General features: G+C 41.3%; 2 protein-coding genes across 2 annotated transcripts in view; one reads left to right on the top strand and one right to left on the bottom strand.

Moving 5' to 3' along the window:
* LOC308059341 (uncharacterized protein) overlaps positions 1 to 22,741 on the bottom strand; it is a gene marked incomplete at its 5' end in the record, with an annotated part of 203,844 nt that overhangs the window by 59,488 nt on the left and 121,615 nt on the right. The window contains one exon of the transcript XR_013926206.1: positions 10,569 to 11,981. Of the gene's footprint in view, positions 1 to 10,568 lie in introns of the transcript that reaches the window.
* On the top strand, positions 11,973 to 21,915 carry LOC308059330 (stromelysin-1-like). The gene is made up of 10 exons (XM_080376496.1): positions 11,973 to 12,836; positions 12,980 to 13,224; positions 13,670 to 13,818; positions 13,920 to 14,051; positions 14,910 to 15,071; positions 15,660 to 15,867; positions 17,026 to 17,159; positions 17,696 to 17,855; positions 18,683 to 18,786; positions 18,979 to 21,915. Exons 1-10 carry the CDS (start codon positions 12,732 to 12,734, stop codon positions 19,077 to 19,079), a joined length of 1,500 nt encoding a protein of 499 aa, XP_080232622.1. The 5' UTR covers positions 11,973 to 12,731; the 3' UTR covers positions 19,080 to 21,915.

The following is a 22,741-nucleotide window of genomic DNA, read 5'->3' as shown; positions in this document are numbered from 1 at the left end:
GACACCTGTTTTGAAGCAGGGAGGGCAAGAAAGCTTGGCTGCAGGAGGGCATGAGGCACACCATGCTTTCCAGGACCAGTTTGTGGTTCTCTATTTACCTGGGTGGGTGTCACCAGGAGGGTGTCATCACCCTCCCCTGTGGGTGCGCAGAGTTTACCTACATGACACACAGTGTGGATTTCTGTAGTAAGGTCTGTGCTGCCTCACCTACACTGGTACCAATGTCACTATTTAAAGACATAGCATGCCTCAGACTCAAGGCAACACGTTCAATGCTGTCATTGAATGTATATCCTCAAGGAAATTCTCGGCACAGCTATTGGCCTTAGCTACTGCTTGGGAAGAGTCAGGGCCTGGGCTTCTGTTAAAGCAGACGTGATTTTCAGAATATTCTCCTGTCCTAGCTGTGTTTCCTCACCCCCATAGACCTGTGACTTCTGGGAATTTGTTCAGTGCCCATCAGAATAGTTCTGCCAGGTGTGGAAGTGGGTACATGACTGTTGCAGCAAAATGCAAATACTTTCCAGTAGTCTTTGTTCAAGAACAGAGCCTCGAGCAGATACTAACAATTGAATCACTCTGCTGAACAAATTGTAAGCACCTGAGTCACGCATCATTTTAATGCTCTTAAGAAAGAATTAGCTTAATGAAAACTGATATGGATTATTGAGTCAAAATAATTTTCCAGCAATACAATCTAGGTTAAATATACCCTTCCCAAAATGCCTGCTGGGAGGAATTGAGATATATTGACACATTCTACTTAATTCCACAACTGGAGTATGGCAGCAATATTCACAGAATCATAGAACAGTTTGGATTGGAAGGGATTTTAAAGACCATCTAGTCCCACCCCCCTGCCATGGGCAGGGACACCTCCCACCAGACCAGGTTGCTCACAGCCCCATCCAGCCTGGCCTTGAGCACTGCCAGGGATGGGGCAGCCAGAACTTCTCTGGGCAACTTGTGCCAGTGCCTCACCACCCTCACAGTAAAGAATTTCTTCCTCATATCTAATGAAAATCTACCCTCTTTCAGTTTAAACCTATTACACTTGTCCTACCACTACAGGCCCTACTAAAAGGTCTGTCCCTGTCTGTTTTATAATCCCCCTTTAGGCACTGTCAGGCTGCTGTAAGGTCTCCCCGGAGCCTTCTCTTCTCCGGGCTGAACATCCCCAACTCTCTCAGCCTGGCTTCACAGGAGAGGTGCTGCAGCACTGATTACATGGGAGATTTTTTCCTAGAAAACTCCTGTTGCACTTTTTGCATTATTCTTTGTTTAACAGTAAACATGAGGGTTTTGCCTTTTCATTATCCTTCTTGTACCAATAACAAATACTGTTATCTTTAATTGACCAGATCAAGTCTCCTATAAGTTGCTTGTGAGCAGAACACATTCTTGTCCACGTTTGCCATTCTCTGTGCTAATGGTTCAGTAGTTAACATGACAGCCAGATGGTTTTGGTACTATCTTTTTTACTAAAAGGAAAATTACAGAATTATTTATACAGCTGCACCAAAATGTGGGATGTCTTTTGTGGAAGGATTTATCTCACTGTTGTTATAAAAGCCTCTTTATGGTCAATGGACAAACAGAGGAAACTCTTTTAAGAGCTTGTTCAGCCCATCCTAAAGGAATTATTTCAGGCAGTTTGAGTGAATTATGTTCCCCAGATGCCTCTTACACAACCTTGAGAGTAATGAGAACTACATTAATAACAAACTACATCCCTGACTTTACACAAAAAGAACTAGTTGAAGTGAACTCTATCCTTAATATGCTGGAGGCTTAGTACTAATGAAGGGCATGGCTGCAATCATTTTTTCATTTTTTCCTGTCCTCTAAAGCAGTTTGTCAGTGTGTACCAAGACATCTCTTCACATCCTTCCCCTTTCAGGCTCTGCTACTGCAGTGGAGGAATGTGCTGCCTCTGATCCCTTTAACTATAAATTAACTTCTCTCCAAGGTCAACTGTGCATCCAGCAATGTTATTAATATTTTTAAAGAAAGGTTTAGGGAAGATGGAGCAAGCCAAGGTATATAACCAGCTACTGTAGTTGTCCACTTCTCCTTGCTCTCTGTGTGCCTTTGGGCATACAGATTGTGTTTAAGTTTTCCTCATTAGCTGTGACAGATGAAATGACAAGTACTGCTTTGAACATCGGTCCCTCCCTGCTCTGATGGATGCGGTTATTTCATCTTGGAAGTTACAAGGTAATTTTTATCAAAAATGGCTGCTTTCATTTTCTTTTAGTTAAAAACATGTTTCAGACTTTTTGTGTGTGTGATCATTCATCGGTGTTATGATCCTTTGATAGGAAGGTGATGTACCAATAAGGGAACGTACCATAATTCTCCAGAAACATTCTCTAAGTTGAAGTTCAAACAAATAGTCCAAAGGAAAATGTATCTAACATCCTTACAAAACAGAGTTCTGGAGATAAGAAAAGTCATGTGAAAGGGCAAGAACTTCAAGAGTTAATGAATAAAGAGGAAGCAATGAAGCTTCTTGCTAAGAAAATAAAAGGTGCCACACCTAATGAGAGGGAGACCTATGTCTCCCCATGTTCCATCTCCAGACTGTGTCCTGTAGACTCTTGTGGAAAATAGTACAAAACCAGGGTACGTGAAATGTGCATCTTCTATGACTGTCCTCTCCCACCATCTCACAGACTCTGATTAAATGCACAATCACAGAATAGTTTGGGTTGGAAGGGACTTTTAAAGGTCATGTAGTCCAATCCGCTTGCAATGATTAGGGATATCTTCAACTAGACCAGGTGTTCCATCCCCCTGATCATTTTCTTGGCCTCTGGACCCGCTCCAACAGGTCCAGGTCTTTCCTGTGCTGAGGACCCCAGAGCTGGATGCAGTACTCCAGTGGGGTCTCACCAGAGCAGAGTAGAGGGGCAGAATCAACCCCCTCAGCCTGCTGGCCATGCTTCTTTTGGTGCAGCCCAGGACATAGTTGGCTTTCTGGGCTCCGAGCACAGATTGTTGGCTCATGTCCAATTTTTCGTCCACCAAGTACCCCAAGGCCTTTTTTGCAGGGCTTTCTCAATCCCTTCGTTCCCCGGCCTGTATTGATGCCAGAGGTTGCCCTGACCCAGGTGCAGGCAAGACAGCCTGTGAGAGAGAAGCACCTTGGCATTTTATTGTTTCATCATAATTACCCATCTATGCGCCTGTGTTTACATTCACTGCATTGCTCTGTATATGAGGAAGGTTCATAGGTAAACAGCACGGATGGATGCATGTACCATCTCGGCACCACTGGAAGTTTTACGGCTAGGTGTCTCCATTTCCATGTACTTAGCTGGACATTAGGTACTCTTTTATATGTTTTAAGAAAAAAATAAATTATTTTTTTCTGTTAAATGCAAAATGTATTTTACAAGCAATATATACCTGATAGGATTACACGCCTTAATTCTAATGGTGTTAAAGAAAAAAAAAAAAAAGTGTAGAACTAGAAATCAAAACTTGCCAAGTTCAGGAGAAAAACTAAGCTTAAATGTTTCCAGTGCTCTTGGCACTCAGCACCCTCTGATGCAAACAAGATCTTTTCCTTTATTTGTCAGCTTTGGGCAGGAAACTTTTTTAAATATATGAAGTAATAGGTGGTGTAGAATTTTGGAAGATATAAAAGATAATCTGGGAAAATTTGGGTGTATTTGACTGGTTTATTTTCTAAAGGAAAGAGAAACTTTCTTGGTGGTGGAAAGAAAAACTAGGAGTTGCTAAGCATATTATGGTTGAGAAATAATGACAAATTCTCTATTGACAATTTAACAGACTTGTATGATTACTTTTAACACATATTCAGTGACTAATTCACATTACGTGGCATTTCTCAAGTGTATAGCAATTTATTATATTATCGGCCCAACTATGATTTATATTAAAATTGAATCATGTTTGAGCCATTATTGCAATAACAAAACTTACGGGAATTTTTTGATTCTTCCACCTGTGAAATTCCTATTAACACCAAAGGGAATTCAGACCAGATTCTCACTCTACATAAAATGATCAGTCTTTTATGTCAATTAAACTTCTCTTAATTTTACCACATGTGAATATGTTCTCAAATATTCATCAAAGGAGAAAAGAAATCCTTTCTTTGCAAGATGCAGGAACAAACAATACACAATACCTGTTCTCAGAAGAAATAAATCAGGAAAATATTTACCGGATGTTTTATTAGAAGTTGGTTTCAGATGCATTAAGATGAGCTGTTCTTTGAACAAATTGGTTTTTTTCCTCACCTGTATTATTTCCAGACTATAAAGGAAGACACACCTGTTTCTTGCAGGATTTTGGCAGGTCAAAAGAATAAGGTCTTTCAGATGAAAAATAGAAAGAAATCAAGTTTTTAAGTAATCCTGCTCTCCTTTCACTGCATGTCTGCAAATAACAATAATGCCTGAACAACAAAGAAAATACTCACTTTATTCTTCTTCCATATGGCGTGAATAGAAGAACACCTCTCTCTATGCTGTTGCATTTTTAATTGCTTCACAAATATTACTTGTGTTCTCAGGTAGAATGAGGAGACAATATATGGCACAGATCTTAGAGGAATGAACTAATGACCTGTTTTACACAGCATCCAGGCTCTAACAGAACAAAATTCGGATACTGCAAAGACAAATTCTCAACAGTGAGCTCCTTCGAGAATACCAGTGTCTGAAAGGATGTGCCTGTGTCACCTGAGGCAATTCTAACCCTGTATTTTGCAGTGTATATGCATTGCATTTGCTAAATAGCAGAGATAAAAGAAGGTCTATTATTAGATAAATGTTCACACTAACAAAATTTCTTTGGGTGCAAAAGAGGAGCAGATGGTTTCAGAATCAAATACTGTGTGAGATTACTGACTGAGAGTTTAATTACAAGTGTATCAAGTAATCATCTCTATAGGAAAAGACAGTTGGCATATGGGGGCTGAGAAGCTATTACTGACAGACAGGTAAAGCTAACCAAAATTTCCCTGAGGAAATAAAAACTTCTCTAGTTATCTCCTAAAGAAAAAGAAAGACAAATTTTGACCTGTAAACAACAGGAAGATTAGTGACTGAGACGGATGTCATGGTGTGCCCTAACTGTGTGTGTTGGTGCTGGTTTTGGTACTCAGCATAGCCATGTGATTTAGTTTCCAGCTCATCTTTGGAAGGCATTGTCCAAGTCTCCCTTAGTTTATCCTACACAGCTACCAAGAGAGTATATGGTGCACTGGGTAAAGTGTCTTCCACTGCAAATTCATGAATGTTCTGGAGATTATAATGGTTTTATGATGAGGTGTTTACAGTAAGGACAGAGGAGATGGTTTGACAAGCTTTATGTGTCTTGTAAATGCATGATCTAGTGAAAAATCTGTCATGAATTACACATCTGCCTATTATTTCATTCCTCAAGCTCCCTGACAACCTGCAGCACTTCCTTCTGTTCATATTCACCTGAACTACTTCCCATAGCGCTGGGAACAGTTTACTGGGTCTTTAGCATGTGAAGCATTATGCTAAAGGAATCTGGAGATAAAAGGCTGTGATCAACTCTTACACAACTATAGTGAAGCAACATCCTGATGAGCCTGCCTTGTGCTTTTTGAATTAGCTGCAGGCCACTAGATAATAATTTCCAGCCAAGTCATGTGAATCCAATTCCTTGAGAACATTGTGATCATGAAAAAATAATTTAAATTAACATCTGAAACCTAATCCCTGTCCTTGCTCGTGACTGTGCATGCAAGCTTGGCTCATGTGCCATCCTCAGCAGTGCCAGTTGGAGAAGCTGCTGTTCACCACTCCCTCTCCCTGCTCTAGAGCAGAGCTGACATCTCCCTGACATCCTTCACTCACAACACTTGAATTTGATTTAAAAATCAAAGATACAAAAGTTTAATAGTCCAATCTGTTTCAGGTGAGGTAACGTGAATTCATTCGAGTATCTCAGTCAGATGTTCTGAGGACGGTAACCTCTGTGTGGGCAGGTAGCGATGAGCTGGAGGAAGCCACTGCTGGGAAGTGGTGCATTAATAAGGTCTTGTCATCATTTTGCTTTGACCTGACTCTGCATTCTTGAGATCACAGGTGGTTCTCTGTTAACTACAAGAATTATACGCTCAAAGCAATTTTCATATAAATGAAATAGATGATGACTTTAATATTTGCAGTATTTATTAAAAACCATGCTTTTGTTATAGTCAAGAAACATTCTTGGAATTGTGTTCCAAGGCAGTTTAATGTGTCCACTGTGGTGTTTCATTATTTGAACTGCTATTCAAAATAAGCATTTTCTTTGGTATTCAGGTTTAAGAGAGATGTGAAAAGCTGATTGTTTCCTTTTAGCTTAGCATTGCCACAGATGCACAATGACAGCACCTTCATGTAGTGAGCATCTTTAAAGAAGTGGTTTGAAAAACTGACCAGCTTTTTTTTTAACAAGAGTTTAAACTAAACAAATATTTTCCTTCTTTTAGATGTACAGCAAATATTCAATTGTTTTGGCTACTCTGCTTATGTCTGGCAATTTTCCTGTGGCTTGTGGCTTCGTGTCTAAGAAGTACATTTCTAAAACCTTTAATTGCCAATAGTATTACAAAGCTGATAAATTTTACCCTTGACAGCCTGTGGTAACATCTAAAGATTTCCCTCTTCAACACTTTGTTGAAAGACATTCTTCTGCCAAGTGAAACGTTTGCGGATGCAGGGCTGCTTGGAGAAGACAGGGGTTTAAGATGGCTATTGGCACTTCTGAGCAGGTGAGCAGCTCCACAGGAGCTACTACCTCTTTGTGACTTTTGTACCATCTGAAAGAAAAGAAGCCATTTGATTTAGAAGTATGGGCCATTTGAAAAATATCTGGTTTTGTCAGTGGTGGGAGCACCAGAAATTTTGGTGTCTTTTATTGTCTTATGTATTTCCCTGCCACCTCCAGCTCTCTTTGGTAAAGGCCCAAATGCATGAAGGCAGGGTCAGTGCGTGAGGCATGTACAGGGGCGACAAGATGAAGAACTGAGTGGCTGTTACATGCATACCAGTACCTCCTAAATATCTGCAAAGTATCTCTTCCACACATAGACGTTTTTACAGGAGGAGCGTTAGAATACTATACACTTTCTAACAGAAATTCTTCAAAGTAAAGACATGATTGATTACACAAATGGCGTTAATCTCCAGCTAAAGATGATAAGTAATGAAGGTAAAATTCACGTTTGGTACTCATGGTCTACTGGCAGGTATTTAAGGATTATTGTAGACCACTGTACAAAGCGGTGATCATATCCAGATCAGAAAAACATCAAGGAAATATGAAGATGTTAAAGAATTCCAACTATAAACAAGTCTCCTTCAGAAAATGGACCCCTGCCCCACAGAGCTTAAGACTACACCAATCAGTGGTCAAGTTCATTATCCAATATTTAAAACCATTGTTCTAATCTCTGCACCTCAATAAATAAATCTGTTGCATCTATCACACATCATCTATGTCCAGAAGACTTTCTTCTTAAGAACCACACATGAAAGACAGCAGATATTGTATGAGATTCCAATATTAAAATATACAACATGAAGACCAAGATTTCCAGTAGCTGATTGTCTAAATTTTCAAATTATAACCATTATATATAACAGCAGGATGACAAATACTTCCCTAGAGAGCTTCCCTGCTCTCCCTGCTCATGTCTGAAGGAAGCACAGAACTCAGGCTTCTTAAGGAGGCATCCTGAGTGTCACGTTTCTTATAGCATCTTGGATGAATACCTTAGTCAGGGCTTCCATGTCAAATCATCAAAGCTGTAAGCTTTTCCCAGTCCACATCAAAAGTAATTCCAGAAAAGTTTGGAGACGCTTTGAATGGCAAAGCTTCCTGTATCTTCCCAATACTCAGTCCAAAGCATTGCAATCGAGATCATATAACATTACATATAACATATTAACAATATGGCTTATGGAACTAGGTCAATTGCTTAAGCACTTGTTAAGAGATGGAATGACCAACTGCACATAGGAGAGCATTTTCTGTGGACTTTTTTTCTGCCCTACCAAGAAACCACATAAAATCTTCTTGAGGCTAAATGACCATCACCTTAACTACCAACCCAGAGATCTGGAAGCTTATTGATACCCTTTATAATGGAATAAAAATCTTACAGGTTTAGGTCATTGACCATTAAAGTCTTTGCCTGGGAGAAGAGGGGAGGGCAATGTTTTACTGATTATTCCCCTTCAGAAGGAAAGGTGGGATCTTGCCCACATTTCAGTTTCTTCAGTGATTTGGTGTTTTGAGACAGTGACATAGTCTGAATCTAGAAGGGGCATAGATGGCAAAGAGGGAACAGTGAATTAAGTGTGTCTCACAAGCACAGTGCTTCCCTCCTCATCTATGTATTCCTCAGGGTCATGTCTAAATCCAGAGTATGGCCCCCATATATTGTCACTTATGAAATAAGGGGTCATAAGTAGGGTGCCAAAATTTCACAATTTTGTATTCCAGTTTAATTCCTGTTAACCTCAAAATTCTTGGGCATTGGATTCTGACCTACGTCTTGTTCATTGATGGATGATATAACACCAATGGACTGCAATCACTTTCTGACCACGTGTTCTTAAGCTACTAAGCCAGATGTTGCTGAGAGGAAATGACATGCAACTTATGAAACTTGTTTATACACTAAATAGAAGTGCGGAAGTGATTTCAGCTTTATTGCTGTTGATAATACTCAAGAAGAGGATACAGACATCAAAAAAATATCCAAATTCCTGTTTAATTAAGATCAGCCAATGAGAATATCTCTACATGCCATCTCTCAGTTCGCAATGGAACCTGGACAAAATGCTCGGTTGAAGTAGAAATGACTAACATAATTATCACCAGCAGCTCTGTATTATAAAACTAGGATGAAGAGATCCCACTGGTGAATGGAAGTATATAGATATACAGGCAAAATTGTGGAATTCAAGTTAAAGCCTATTTCAGGCTCAGTTTCAATACTTTCAAAATACTGTCTTGCAGAGATAGATTTAAAGTGTTTCATTTTCAGTAAATATTTTCTGGTTTCCCTAAGTCTTTAAGTAACAGACCTACTTTTTTTTGCATGTGGCAATTTTTTTTGCTTGCCTGCCTCCCCCAACTACTTCTTTGCTATTATCCAGCTGTTATCTGGCAAAGACTGCTCCATATAATGATGTAAAGGGCTTGTGTCTTTTTCTGTTCAGTTATTGTTTCTCAAATCCCAGAACCTGCTCGTATGGATTTATTTCCCAATACCCCTCAAGTGGAAAAAAAACAGCAGCTTCTTCCTTGTCTGGGTATGTCCAAGACCTTCATACCCCATTGTGCTGCTTTGGCACAGGCAGGTCAAGGAGGGAGAGTTTAAAAACAATATGACCAAAAAAGGAGATGGGAAAGAAGACATCTACAGATGCTTCTATAAATTTAGGAAGTAAAACCATAGTGTATATATATTTAGTTAAGCTTCCTTTGACCTAATTTGCAGTTGTTTATACAGTTAATGACTATTTGTATGACTATATTAAGTATCCTTCCGCTTCTTTCTGTAAGTCAAAACTGCCAAACAGAACTGGCATGACATTTCTGGATGGAATTTCAACCATATAAAAATAAAAAATGGCAAAAATTCCTAAAATTTTGACAAAAGTGCTAAAAAGCCTAGTACTTGGGCTAGACCCCACAGGATAATATGAATTACACTGCAGAGGACAAACAGTTCTGTGGTGGAGGAGTATTAGCCTGGATGTTGGCAGTCATTCAATGAAATGCTGTTCTACTGCAGGGGTCTTCCTGGGAAAGCACCCACTCTTGTCCCTGCGTGCAGTGATTAAGTGCACTCACCAGTGATACGGGATGTATGAGTCTGAGTGCTGATGAGCTGAGGGAAGAAATGAGCAGTATTTCTGAATCCATCCTGGCTGCTTTACTGCTGTATAAACTGGCAAAAGTCACAACTGCAGTTTGTGTGGTCTCCAACCCAGCCCAGCTGGAGGGCAACAGGACTTCAGGGCACAGAGGGGAGCAGCCTCCCAGGGCAGGTGGGAAGATCAGCATATCATGGGGGCCAAGGCATGAAGCAGGCACCCGACCTACTCAGCCTTGTCAAGAACTATGTGTTTCTGGGCACCCCTGAAGCAGAACTCATGAACCAGTAGACCTATAGATAAGGCAAAAGTGCCATGTGAGGCCACCTTTTCAGTTCAGCTGCCCCCATTTAAAGCAGAGATGTGTCTTTGCCAATAAATCTTCACCGCGTCCACTGACAATGTAATTTTCAAGCACTCTAAACCTCTGATTAAAGCCACAACACAGTTCCTGGTTGGATCCTGTAATGTGTAAACCCAGGACTGAGTACCCGTATAAGTTTAAACCCTAAAAACTGCTGCTGTCTTTGGGGTCAGCACAAGAAGGCAAATCCTCTCATGGATCCGCATGCAAGGAAAAAGCACACTCACTCACACCTCTTGGAGATGTGCAGGCTGCCTCAGCTGTGAATTTCCCCCACTCGTCCTGCCAAACATATTCCAAACGCAAGACCCAGCACTCACCAGCCACTCTGCAAACATCAGCTCCAGCACGCAGGCAGAAGACCCTGGAAGGGGAAGCCAACAGCTATGAAGGAGCTCTAACATGCCTTTCGGCAGCCTTGCAAAAGTCAGTGAGAAATGATAGCTTGCTGAAATGTTCGCCAGCTGGCTGTGCTGTCTCTTGCTGCTCTGACTGCTTTGCCCAGATCCCCTGGACACAGCAAGCAGGGTGTTTACAAAACATTTAGCTGAAAGCAGGGGATAAGTGCCACATGCTAACTGTTGCTGCTAGATGCAGAGATACAAACACAGTGTTTAAAATGGCCCTGCTTTTTCTCTGAATTTCTTTGCCGAAATGCAGGCACCACCATACAAAAATGCAGACACCATACCATACAAATGAAGTCTGGGGTGCTGTTCCATGACCAGCAGAGATAATCTTTTATGTTGCTGCTGTCAAAAGGAGAGGTCCTAGCATCCCAGCCTCATGTCTGGCTGCATCCCTGCATTCCCGTGGTATCACACCCCTCCTTGATGCTGACTCTGGTACTCTTCTCACCCCTTAGGGAGCCAGCGTAGCTGTTAACCTGAGCAGAAAACTACTGCTGGTGGGGCTAGGGTTGTTTTCTGGGCTGCTTTCCCATACTTCAGCCCTCTGAGTCAGTTCACTGAGGGCACACTCAATATCAGAAGGGCACACAGAAACAGCAGGAGTGCTGGCCAGGATGGGAGGAGCAGAAGCACCCCACTACAGCATCAATGAGGTATTGGCAAAGCCACCCTCATCTCACTGCAGCCTTAGACATAAATATTTGTGCCACTTAACTCAGCAGTTCAGGGACCTGGGCTCTGACCTGGGTCATGCATGCAGTGTGACCCTTCTCCAGTCGGGCGGTTCAGCCCCAGTTTTCTTTGGAAGTAGGCCATGCCCTTTCCCCAGGCCACCTCACAGACTGCAGAGCTCAGCTGCTGTGGTGTTAGGGTTGGTTTTTTTGAAGTTTATAATGTTTGCGTTCACTAGAAAAGTGGTTTCTTCTTTTTTCTCACGTTCAAAAAGAAGTAGATTATTTTTAGCTCACATTTTCCCCTTTGAACTTGCATTTGGGCACTAAGTCAACACAGGAGAATTCTGGTTCAGAAGACGGATGTCTCAGAAATGACATGCAAGAAAGAGGGAAGCGAGTAACAGTGGTTCTGCAACTTCTGAATAAAGTGGAGTACACCACCTTCAGAAAAGGACACTAGGAACCAAAAGCAGGAGTCCTGACACACTGGGGAACTTGGAACGTACAACTCAAATCCTCGTCATCTTTCATCTGATTTGGGAGACATGTAGGAAAAGGTTCTCTGAAGACCCCTGCACCCACAAGTTTCCTGTATTTCTCTAGGGCAATTTCTGCCATTTATTCTTCAGTTGTGAGAATGCCCTTGGCCGATAGACTATGCAGACCGGGATATGTGACCTGGGGTGCTCTCCTGAGACCTTTACATTGTGGTGTGGGAGTTGCCTAGGGCAAGTACGGGAGAACAAGGGGATGCAGCCATAAATCTGTGGTTACACAGGCCAGGTAGCAGCACGGGTGATGGTCCTGTAACTGTTCTGGGATGTCAGGTTCAAGAGAAGAGACGAATGAGTCATTTGTATAATCAGCTATGTCACTAAAATTGTCAGGGACAAGATGGGCTAAAGGAAGGGGTTCATGCCTGGTGTTCTGAGGTCCTACAGGAGTGCCGCACTGAGAAAACCGAGGGGCAGTTTCTGGAGGTCTTTTATCGTGTGCTACAAAATGTTACAGACTCTTGTCCCTCACAAAAGGTGAGGTCTTTTCAGCACCTTGGAGAAATGAGGTGATTTTTACCCAGGTGACCGATTATACATTTAGATACTTGTAAGTTTAAAATACTGGTCCAGTTTAGGAATGAAGAAAAAAAAACAAAATACTGTCCAATAATATGATTGCGAAATCAGGGGGTTTCAGGCAAGGTGAACTGTCATGTGTTAGCTTGCTTCTAAGAACAAATTTGTTTTCTGTGGGAAATCAGAGGATGTTATAAACTGAGTCATGCAGTTATTGACTTTAACAAGCTCACAACTGGTATAAATAGAGAAACACAAGTGAGCCTGGGACAGAAGAAGAGATTGAAAGGTCTTCTAGCAAGGGCTGATAAGACAGGGAGGCAAAGATGGAGACAAAAATCCTTTCTTTTCTTGGGTTACTATATGTTGCATGTTCTTGTGCTTTCCCAGTGGTTCCAGAAAAGGAAAAAGAAGATATGCAATTTGCTAAGGTAAGGACTACAGACAGAACCTAAGAAATCATTTACTGAGAAAATTAACATAGTGATAGTGATGTAGAATATTTTATTAACAACTCTCTGTCTTTGAAAATAAACTTCTATGTTCTAAACTGTTGCTTTTTCTTCCCCATCAGAAATATCTGGAAAATTTTTATGATTTTCAAGACGAGAAACGTTCTCTTTTTAAAGCAGAGAACCTCGATCGCATGACTGACAAAATCCGAGAAATGCAGTCATTCTTTGGGCTAGAGGTGACTGGGGAACTCAATCGTAAGACACTGGACATGATGAAGCAGCCTAGATGTGGTATACCAGACGTCCGATCATACAGCACCTTCCCACAGAGCCCTAGGTGGAAGAAAGAAGATGTGACATATCGGTAACATACCTTAAACCATGTGTCTCTGTACACCACTGGGAATCTTTGTGAATGCTGGGCAGAAGTAATGCCAACAGGTTCCTTACTATTTATTCCTGTATTTCTCTATATAAAAGCTTCATTGAGGATAAAAGGGACATGAATGTGCGGTCTATTCGATAAAAATACCAAAACAGGAGTTTACATTACTCAGTAAAGCAGCCTACTAAATAATATACTCAGTGGATAGAAGGTATACAACTGAGAATATATATGTTAGGGTTTCTGAAAGGCTTGAAAGAAAACTGTGAATATTTCTTCTGTAATTTAAGCAAATAATTTGAAAATAAACAGCTTGAGACACATAAATAAGAACAACCACTGATTAAAATATTTGACCTTGATACTATGTGCCCCAGCCACATGTGGTCTGGTTGCTTTTAATTCCCTTCTCCTTATTTCACAGGATTTTGAACTATACTCCAGATATGCTAGAAGATGATGTAGACGAAGCAATTGCAAAAGCCTTCCAGCTCTGGAGCAGTGTCACCCCTTTGAGATTCACCAGGCTCTACAGTGGTGAAGCAGATATAATGATCTCCTTTGCAGCTGGATGTAAGAGGACTTCCTTGCCCAGGAATGATAAGCATTTATCACTTTCTTACAGATATGATGAAAAGCATAACTTTCTCACCCCACCCCTTTTTTTTTTTTAGTTCATGGTGACTTCTATTCCTTTGATGGTCCAGGAGGAACTCTGGCTCATGCCTATCCTCCCAGCCGTGGGATAGGAGGGGATGCCCACTTTGATGAAGATGAAAACTGGACTAAATTTACTACCAATAACGGTAGGTAACCTCAAATATTGCATTGTCTGTTTTTTATTAGACATTGTTTTCTTGAAGACACTGTAAAGTCACAGATTCCATGGCAGTAGTTCCAGTATTTACTGAGATTTAAAATGTTAGTGTAATTTAGTAAAATGATTCTGCACATATTGACCTGAGCTGCAGTCATGGCAGGACCCCTGAAGTTAATGCACAGACTACAGTTACAGCTGCAGTGAAGGAAATGAGATTAGCATGAAACAGCAATATTGGGTAATAGTGACATTGTAAGGCAGGGAATTTTCACCCTCAGGTAATGATCTCAAAAGTTGTAATACTGTAATATTATAATCATAATATTATTTTTTTTTAAAGTGATACAAATCTTTAACCTCTACAAAGGAAAAAGAAATCTTGAATTTGTTGGTAAATATAATTAAATATAACAGTGAAGTGTTCTGGTTTCCAGCAATGTCCAGGAACGTTCTTACATGTTACTGATCTCTGTGACGTAGTCACCAGATGAATTCCATGCCATTTATCATTCCCTAAATCTGGCCAGATGACTAAAATGTTCTCACCCAGTTTTCAGTTGCTATTAACATTAAAGAAACTGATTCTTTGTTGGCAGGAAAATTTCTGCAACATGAGCAAAAAGTGTCCTCAGATTGGTTTCCCTGAGAGAAATAAATGTTTATAATTCAAAACTCATTTCTCCTCCAGGATGTCAGAGAGCCTTTTACTTAAGACATAGTTAGATTTTGCTGGTTTATTAAGACCATAAATGATATATCATGCATGAAAGGATGACACCTGTATGCCACTGTTGCGCAAGAAAATTTATTTAGTGATTGTTCTTTGTGCTGGATATTTTTTTAGGATACAACTTATTTCTTGTTGCTGCTCATGAGTTGGGCCACTCACTAGGTCTTGGTCATTCCAACGTCTTCGGTGCTTTGATGTATCCTATATATATGGCTGTGGATACAAGGAACTACAGACTTCCTCAGGATGATATTGATGGAATTCAGGCCCTCTATGGTAAGCAGGAAGCATAATTTTTTTGGTGGATGATGGATAAGTATTTATAATGAATTTTACCAAACAGCTAAAATGGACTGAACTTTCTACTGCAAGAAGGATACTGAGGTTTAATTTCCTGATATTATTCTTGGCCAATTCTCTTGGTTTCTTTGTGGCTAAGAGCCTACATCTGCAAAATGGAATCTGTGGGCTGTATCCATGCCAGTTACTCAAAAGGACCAAGAGCTTTATTACCAGGGGAGCAGCCCATGTCTGTGGTATTAAACTCTCTTATCTTCCACAAAAGGTAGTCACATGCACAACTGCCTTTTGGAAATAGTGTTTGCCCTGCATTCACTCTTGAGCACATACAGTTTGACACACCAACAGCTTGTCAAGGCAAAACAATGCCAGAGACCATTTTAATAGCCACCAGCCCAGAGAGCCAAGTCAAATTGCCCAGGGACGTTTCCTGGCATTAATTTACTAGTTGAGTTTCAACCTTAAGAAACTTATGCATTTGGCTCCATATGGTACATCCTGAAGCTCCGCAACATGAAATGCTCTAATTCAACTTCCAATTCTACACTTATCTGTTTCCCAAAGGACCCCCCAGGGAATCTCCCGTACTTCCAACAAAAGCTTTTCCCCCACAAGAACCAACTGAAACGACACCTGCAGAAGCACCAACTGAACTGTTACCCCGGGAAGAACCAACAGAAATGACACCCATGAGACCAGAGGACTGTGACCCTCATTTGACTTTTGATGCTGTCACCACTCTCCGGGGCGAAATACTGTTCTTCAAAGGCAGGTAAGTGCTTTCATTTCTAGCAACAGCTTTTTGTGAGACTCACAAAGGAAAAGCATAAAGTTCAGTTCAAGGAATTTCTCTTCCCTCGGTTACAAAGGTAGGTATTTCTTTCTGAAAGTATTCAGGCAACTTTGCAAAATTTTACCAGCCCAGCTGGGCTGGATGAGTAACAAGGTTTACTGACAGGTGAGTAAAATGTTTTAAACCATCACATATCATCACCCATATCTGTTAAAACTGTGCAAGGCTGAATAATCCCAGTGCCACTGCTCAGCCTGCAGCTGCCTTGCATGCAGGACAGTCCTTGTCACACCAGCCTATGTGGGGGTCAGGGAACTGTAGAAAACATCCCGGGTGACTTTTGGTGACACAATGACCTAGGGGTCTGCACTGGACCACTGCCCAGTACTGTCTGTAGGGAGCCACTGCTGTTACAGGTGTCTGCTTTTTGGGCATGCTCTGGCCCTGGGCACTGTAGTGCGTTGGTGTATGGGCACATCCACCCTGGTGAGGGAGAACAGCGTGTTCAGCCCATGTTTTCACCCACTTCTTGGGTTGGTAATTGTGTTTTGATTGAACAGCTTCCTTCGGTGATGTGGGTCTGATTTCTCTTCTGAAACACAGGATGAAGAATTGTAGCTTAAAAACAATAATTTTCAGGGAAGAGGAGAAAGGAGCAGTTTCTCCTTAAATTGGATTTTAACATGCTTCTTAAGATGTTTAATGAGCATTTGTAACCAAACTGAAATTCAGAACACAGCTGTGTCTACCTGCATGGCACATGGTGAAGAGAAAGGTTCAGTTGTCAGCACTACCACAGATATCACATGTTGTCTTGGGTAAACTATCCGTCTAAAGGTCTAAAGGGCCACCAGCTCTAGGTGCCACTTCTTGAATGAGGGTTTGGTCAAGATGACCTTCAGAGGTCCCTTCCAGCCTCAACTGTTCTGTGACCTTAGAGCAACCCATAGTAAAGGGCAAATATCTGTGAGAGAGCAGGGCAAAATGAAGCACTGCATCCCAAGAGGGGTGATATCCCTGCCCCATAGGGAGGACTGGCTCCAGCACCCCAACAGTAGGATTTAAAGTACATTTCTATGCTACTAATCTCTTAGTGAAACACAGACAATGAAACAGTGCTGTTTTCCTTCCTATCAGCTATGTCTGGCGCAAAAGTCCATTTTTCTCAGTCATTGAGCACGACACCATCTCCTCGTTCTGGCCATCACTGGCAGCTGGTTTTGATGCTGCTTATGAGGTTGACAAGAAGGATCGAGTTCTATTTTTTAAAGGTATTTCTCTTATATTTACATCAGTCCTTTTTATGAATGAATAAAGTTAAAATACTCCTGCTAATGTTATGTAATAAAAATGGACATAATATTATACTAATACTAAAAGAAGATATTCTTAATATTTAAATCCATTTTAATTTTGAAAATGCTGTTACTCTCATTAACTAATGCTGCTTCACAACAGCCCTCTACAATATGATACTACTACTCTTTTTTCAGTGAGAGAAAGATCATAGCTGAGACAAAATTGATTGCCTATATTAAGTTATTTAAATACATTTTTTAAAGTGATGGCCACATTTGGAAAATATGTTGAGTTTTAACTATTGAGTATATAATACTCTTAATGACTATAAAAAGTGGAAAATCTAACAGCTCTGAAATATTCATACTTATGTGTGCCCTAGATGGTCATGATCTCAGCTGGACAGCTGTGCTGTTAGTGGCATTTACTACACAGAAAGCTCTGGGGCTTTGAGGAAAAGGAGCTCAGCCTCCTTCTGAATCCTTACTAACTTCTGGTTTTCCTGCAGACGACCAGTACTGGGCTGTCAGTGGCTACAGTATAGATTCAGGCTTCCCCAAGCCTATTCAGAACCTGGGCTTCCCAACCAGCGTCAGGAAAATCGATGCAGCTGTTTATGATCAAAATACCAAGAAAACCTATTTCTTTGTAGGCAGCAAGTACTGGAGGTAAGGCTCATTGCTCTTTTGAACAGCAGAAATTCAAATTAGCTTTTAAAATGTCAAGTTATATTAGTATTTGTACAGTAAGTTCCACGGCCTCTTGTTGTCAGCCTTCTCAGCCAGTATAAAGCTGAAAGTCAGAGGCAATTACTCATGTCTTTTCATAAAGCAAAGTCTGTAACACCTGAGATGGAGACAACATCCATTTACCCTTACCATTCTGCAATTAACAGGAAAATGAGCTTTGTTTATTCATTAAGAAGCAGTAGTGAACTAAGTGAACTTAGTATAAAAGGATAACATGAGTAGACCTTGTCATCATGTCATGTATTCATTCAGTAGCTATTAAGGGACAGAAGTGCTCTCTGAAACTCATAAATGACAAATCTATCAAGAAAGTTATGGAAGGAGATTAGAATATTTACTTTTTAAGAAACAATTCAGCTAAACAGTAATGTCATCCTAATAATTAATCCATCATATCATCTTGAACATGTGGTGACTTCACAGATTGGATGTTGTAAAATTAAAATATTCAGTTAGAATAATTATTTAAGTTTATTACCCAGTATAAGCCCTATCCAGCCTCATTAGCAGTCTCAGGAAATGGAAGTGATCTATGTAATCTAATGTTCTGAAAATAGGCCATTAAAAAGATTACTTCAGATGTAAATATTCACACAGCCGGGATTTATACAGTTCTGTGATATCACAGATGCTCACAGTTACTGGATTTTCAGCTGACAGTAGGCTTATTTAGTAAAAATTCCACCTGGTTTCAACATTGAACATCACATGCTTGTTTCTTGTTTTCATGCATTTTCTTTATTTAGTTTCAATGAAAATACCCAATCAATGGAAAGTGGATACCCAAGAAAAATAGCAGCTGACTTCCAAGGAATTGGCCACACAGTTGATGCTGCCCTTCAGAAAAATGGTAAATAAATTAAAATGTAACTAAAATCAAAGCAAAAGACCACCAATCAAAGCAAAAAAAGTGTATGTTTCAAATAGATATATAAATATATGATTTTTTAAAAAAAATCACCCAAGAAAATAACATGTGTATATCAATAGGTACACAGAAAGGCAAGATTAATTTGCCAATATTTTTTCCTTCCAATTCTAGGATATTTCTACTTTTTCCATGGATCAAACCAGTATGAGATTGACCTCAAGAACAAGAAACTCGTCCGTATAATAAAAAGCAACAGCTGGTTTAATTGCTAGAAATATTAAGTGATGGTGCAGGGCTGTATTTATACCAGAAATGTTTTTTTCATGTTCCTTGGGTATAAACAGTACCTTTCAGCTGTTACCGTACATCTGAGTTCGAGATGCCTTTGAGAATTCTAATTTAAAACATTAAAAAATATAAAATTAATGTACAGTTTTAATTTATTTTGTTTTCCAACTATTTATTAATCAATTTGGTTTTAAGTAATAAAGTATTTTGCTCAACTATAGCAGCCTTCTTGTGTTCTGATTCAGTCCACTGGAGGCAAGGCATCTGATACAGCCACACACAAGCCTGAGCAGCACCAGGACCCCGCCACCATTTTCAGCAGGGCTCAGTGTCTGTAGGGGGAAGTTAAAGAGAAGCAGAAGTAGGTGGGCAGCTTTGACAGGCAATAAGAAATGACCTGGGTGACAGAGGAGGGAGAAGAAGACACTCAGGAACAGTGCAGGGGAGGCAGAAGAGGGAGGAGTAGATCCTACGCGATGGTGTAGGAAGAGTTGTGGAGAGACTGGTGGCTGTGGCCTCACCTGCCATGATGCCATGGCATGGCAGCAGAGGGGGCAGGGCAGGGATGGGGATGGGTGCCTGCTGGTAGGTGGGGAACATGGCAATGGGCTGAGAGGACCCATGCTCCATTGCTGCTGTGGGTGGGTTTGGCGGGCAGTCATTGGTACAACAGGACATGAGCAACCAGGAAAAGGTTAGGGCCCAGTTTGGTGGTGGAGCCAGCACACAGACAGGGCAGAAAGTGTTGAAGATATGGTCACAGGGAGTCAGGGGATTACCCCTGTTGATCTGTGACCTTGTGCTGTGGGAATGAAGTCAGGGCTCACAGTCCAGCTTACAATATCAGACAAGAAATTGCCTACAAGAACCACTTCCCAGAGCAAAAAAGCCAAAGTGATAAGAAAAAAACACCAGGATTTTCATGTAACTACCAGAGATAAATCCTCCAGAGGACAAGTGGTGACACAGAGAAAAGCACATGCGCTTCCTCCATCCACCCTGTTTAGCCCCCCCCTCACAAGGCAATAGCTCAGTGACTTAAACACCTCTTGAGCCATAAGAAAGCTTGGCTGAGGTCTGTCCTCTCCTTGAAGGGATTTGATCCCAACTCTCACAGCACTGCTCTGATGATGTGATTGCACAAGGAATTCAATTCCTCCTCACTGTTCCTCTTTCTCCAGCAGAATTGGTAAAGGCAGCAAGATGGAATGGGAACGGCTGATGAGGACAGTCTTCCAGTTATCACAGCTGAAACCCCAATAGGCAGAGGTGAGATATGCTCCTGGTCTTCTGCGCAGGGCAGATCCCTCAGTCATTTGGTCAAAACACATACTAACCTCTGTTGCACCATTCGTCAGGGCCGGAGGAAGCCATGTGTCTCCCAGTGTACCCACAGACCCACTGTCCCACTGTGCCAGCAGACAAGTCCAAGGACAGTTAATTGAGATGCTGCCACGTCCGACCTCAGGAAAGCTCTTCTCTGCCGTGTTCTGATCCTCATGCATGCTTTGTGCCACGCTAGATATGCACTGAGCACTGCTAAAGCAAAGTCTAAAACCAGCCTAGGTGAGAAACTAAGCAGTAAATTGCAGCAGGGCTTGCAAGTCACGTAGGAACTGAACAGCTCAGCATTGCCACAAGGGCAGCCGTGCACTACGGTGAAGTCATGGACTGGAAAGCGAGTGAGCTCACCTGGTAGCAGGTCCAGGCAGGGTAGAGACACTGGAAAACTGGTGTTGCCCCAACATCTCCCAGTACCTTTCTCAACAGTTTGTGTTATGTACACAGCCTGTCCAGAAGAAACTTCAGTCCGAGGACTTCAGGTGCTGAGTTAGGCAGGGTACTGCTGTGAGTACTACTGCGAGTACTGCTTGTACATAAATAATGGAGTTTAATTGCCTTTGATTTTAAAAGTGCCTACACACTTTGATATCCTAACGAGATACCTTCTTGTATGTGAAGCCTACCTTCAGAAATCAGGTCTTTAGGCTCTGGCTGTTGTCTGAGACTTGAAAGTGGTTAAGGAGGAGCCAAAAGGACATTTCAGCAACGGTGAAGCAGAACACTGATAATGTTTACAATGATGCACATTGGCCATTATTTCTTTTACAGAAGGCCAGTGTATTTTTAGTTATGAATTCAAGGAAACAGCTAAATTAAAGTACTCTTCCCACCTCCAGGTATTAATAAGCTTAAACTACTAGTATCTGGACAATTAATGGTACTTCTTTGGCTGTGAAGGAGAATCTAGAAAGTGTCCTGTGTTCTGGTCTAATCTGTACCATAAATGGAAGACAACATGGCATGGATTTTACCTGGATAACGGGACCATGGATTTTTCCATCTGTATTTCTGCTTTCTCAATGTCTGAAACTTTGGCAACAAAAGAACAGGACTTTTGATTTAGGAAAATCAATGAAATCCCTGGCAAATGGTATAACAATAAGTAGCTCAGATGGGTTTGGAAACTGGAGTGCTGGAGCTGTCTGTCTACACTTAATGGGCAAGAGAAAATTTCTTGTAACCATGATTTTGTTATAACTCATAAATGATTGCTGGAATTAAAGGCCTCTTGGATACCAGCAGGGGAAATTCGTCCATAAACATAATTTTAAGTATTCATCCTCTATAAATATGAACTTTCCCTGGAATCTGAGGCCAGGCACGCAAAAAGAGACACACAAAAAAACCTAGTTACTTCTGAAATTATTGACTGCACAAGTGTTGTTCCAGCCCCAATCTCTTGCACATGAAAACTCGGGCAAAAAAAAAAAAAAGTCTTAATGACTTCACTGAGAGTTTAATAGGGCCCTTACAAAATATTGGCTGTGCGAGCTTGTAACAATATATACTAACACAAAAATGTCAGAAGCACAAGAAGCAAAAGGAGTCTGAGGAGCATCTTCTCTCCTAGCACTCCTCGAGTCATATATACTGGGCACTTCTAAATGCTACAGCAAAGCAAGAGGCTCCAGACCCACACATTTGACAGCTGAGTCATAAGCACTTGGTCTGCAGCTGCCAGACTGGTCTAGTCCCACCAGCAGTAACTGTCGTATGTTGCTTCTTGAGAAGGAGAATTAACTTGTTACACAGAAGCCTTTGGAGAGGTTGTGACAAGGATCTTCCGCATTTCCTCTTCCTGGCCTTATTTTCAAGACGATTGCTGTGGTTGCAGAGGAAATTTGGAAATATATGACTAATGCTGTTCTATGTGCCTGGGATTTCAGATCATCCAGGGTGGGTTTTCTGTACAAAGCAAGACACCATTCATAGGAACAGACAGCACTGCCACAAGCAAGGAAAAATTAAGAATGAAGGATTAAGCTGCCAGGAGGCCCTGAACACTCAGCACTCATGCAAGCTTACTGGGACACAACGGACCCTGTCAGTGAATCAGCATTACCATGCTGGAGATGGGTGACGGTTATATAAAAACGAGAAGTAGGTCACACACTCATCTTCATCAGCAATAAGACATTTTTGAGGCTAGGTTTGTAGTGCCAGGTCTGAGGGTTTGCAACACAGCCAGGTGGCACGGGTTGAAGCTGCAGTTTTGCAGCTCACAAGCTCCCTGCTCAGGGACCTGCTCTCCCAGGCTTTGGCCAGGGGTCCCACATTGCTACCAGAGTCCAGCCTGGCCAGG

The sequence above is a fragment of the Falco punctatus genome, assembly GCF_963210335.1.
Source record: "Falco punctatus genome assembly, chromosome: 2".
In the NCBI taxonomy this organism is placed as follows: Eukaryota; Metazoa; Chordata; class Aves; order Falconiformes; family Falconidae; genus Falco; species Falco punctatus.
This window is presented reverse-complemented; position numbering and strand designations above follow the sequence as displayed.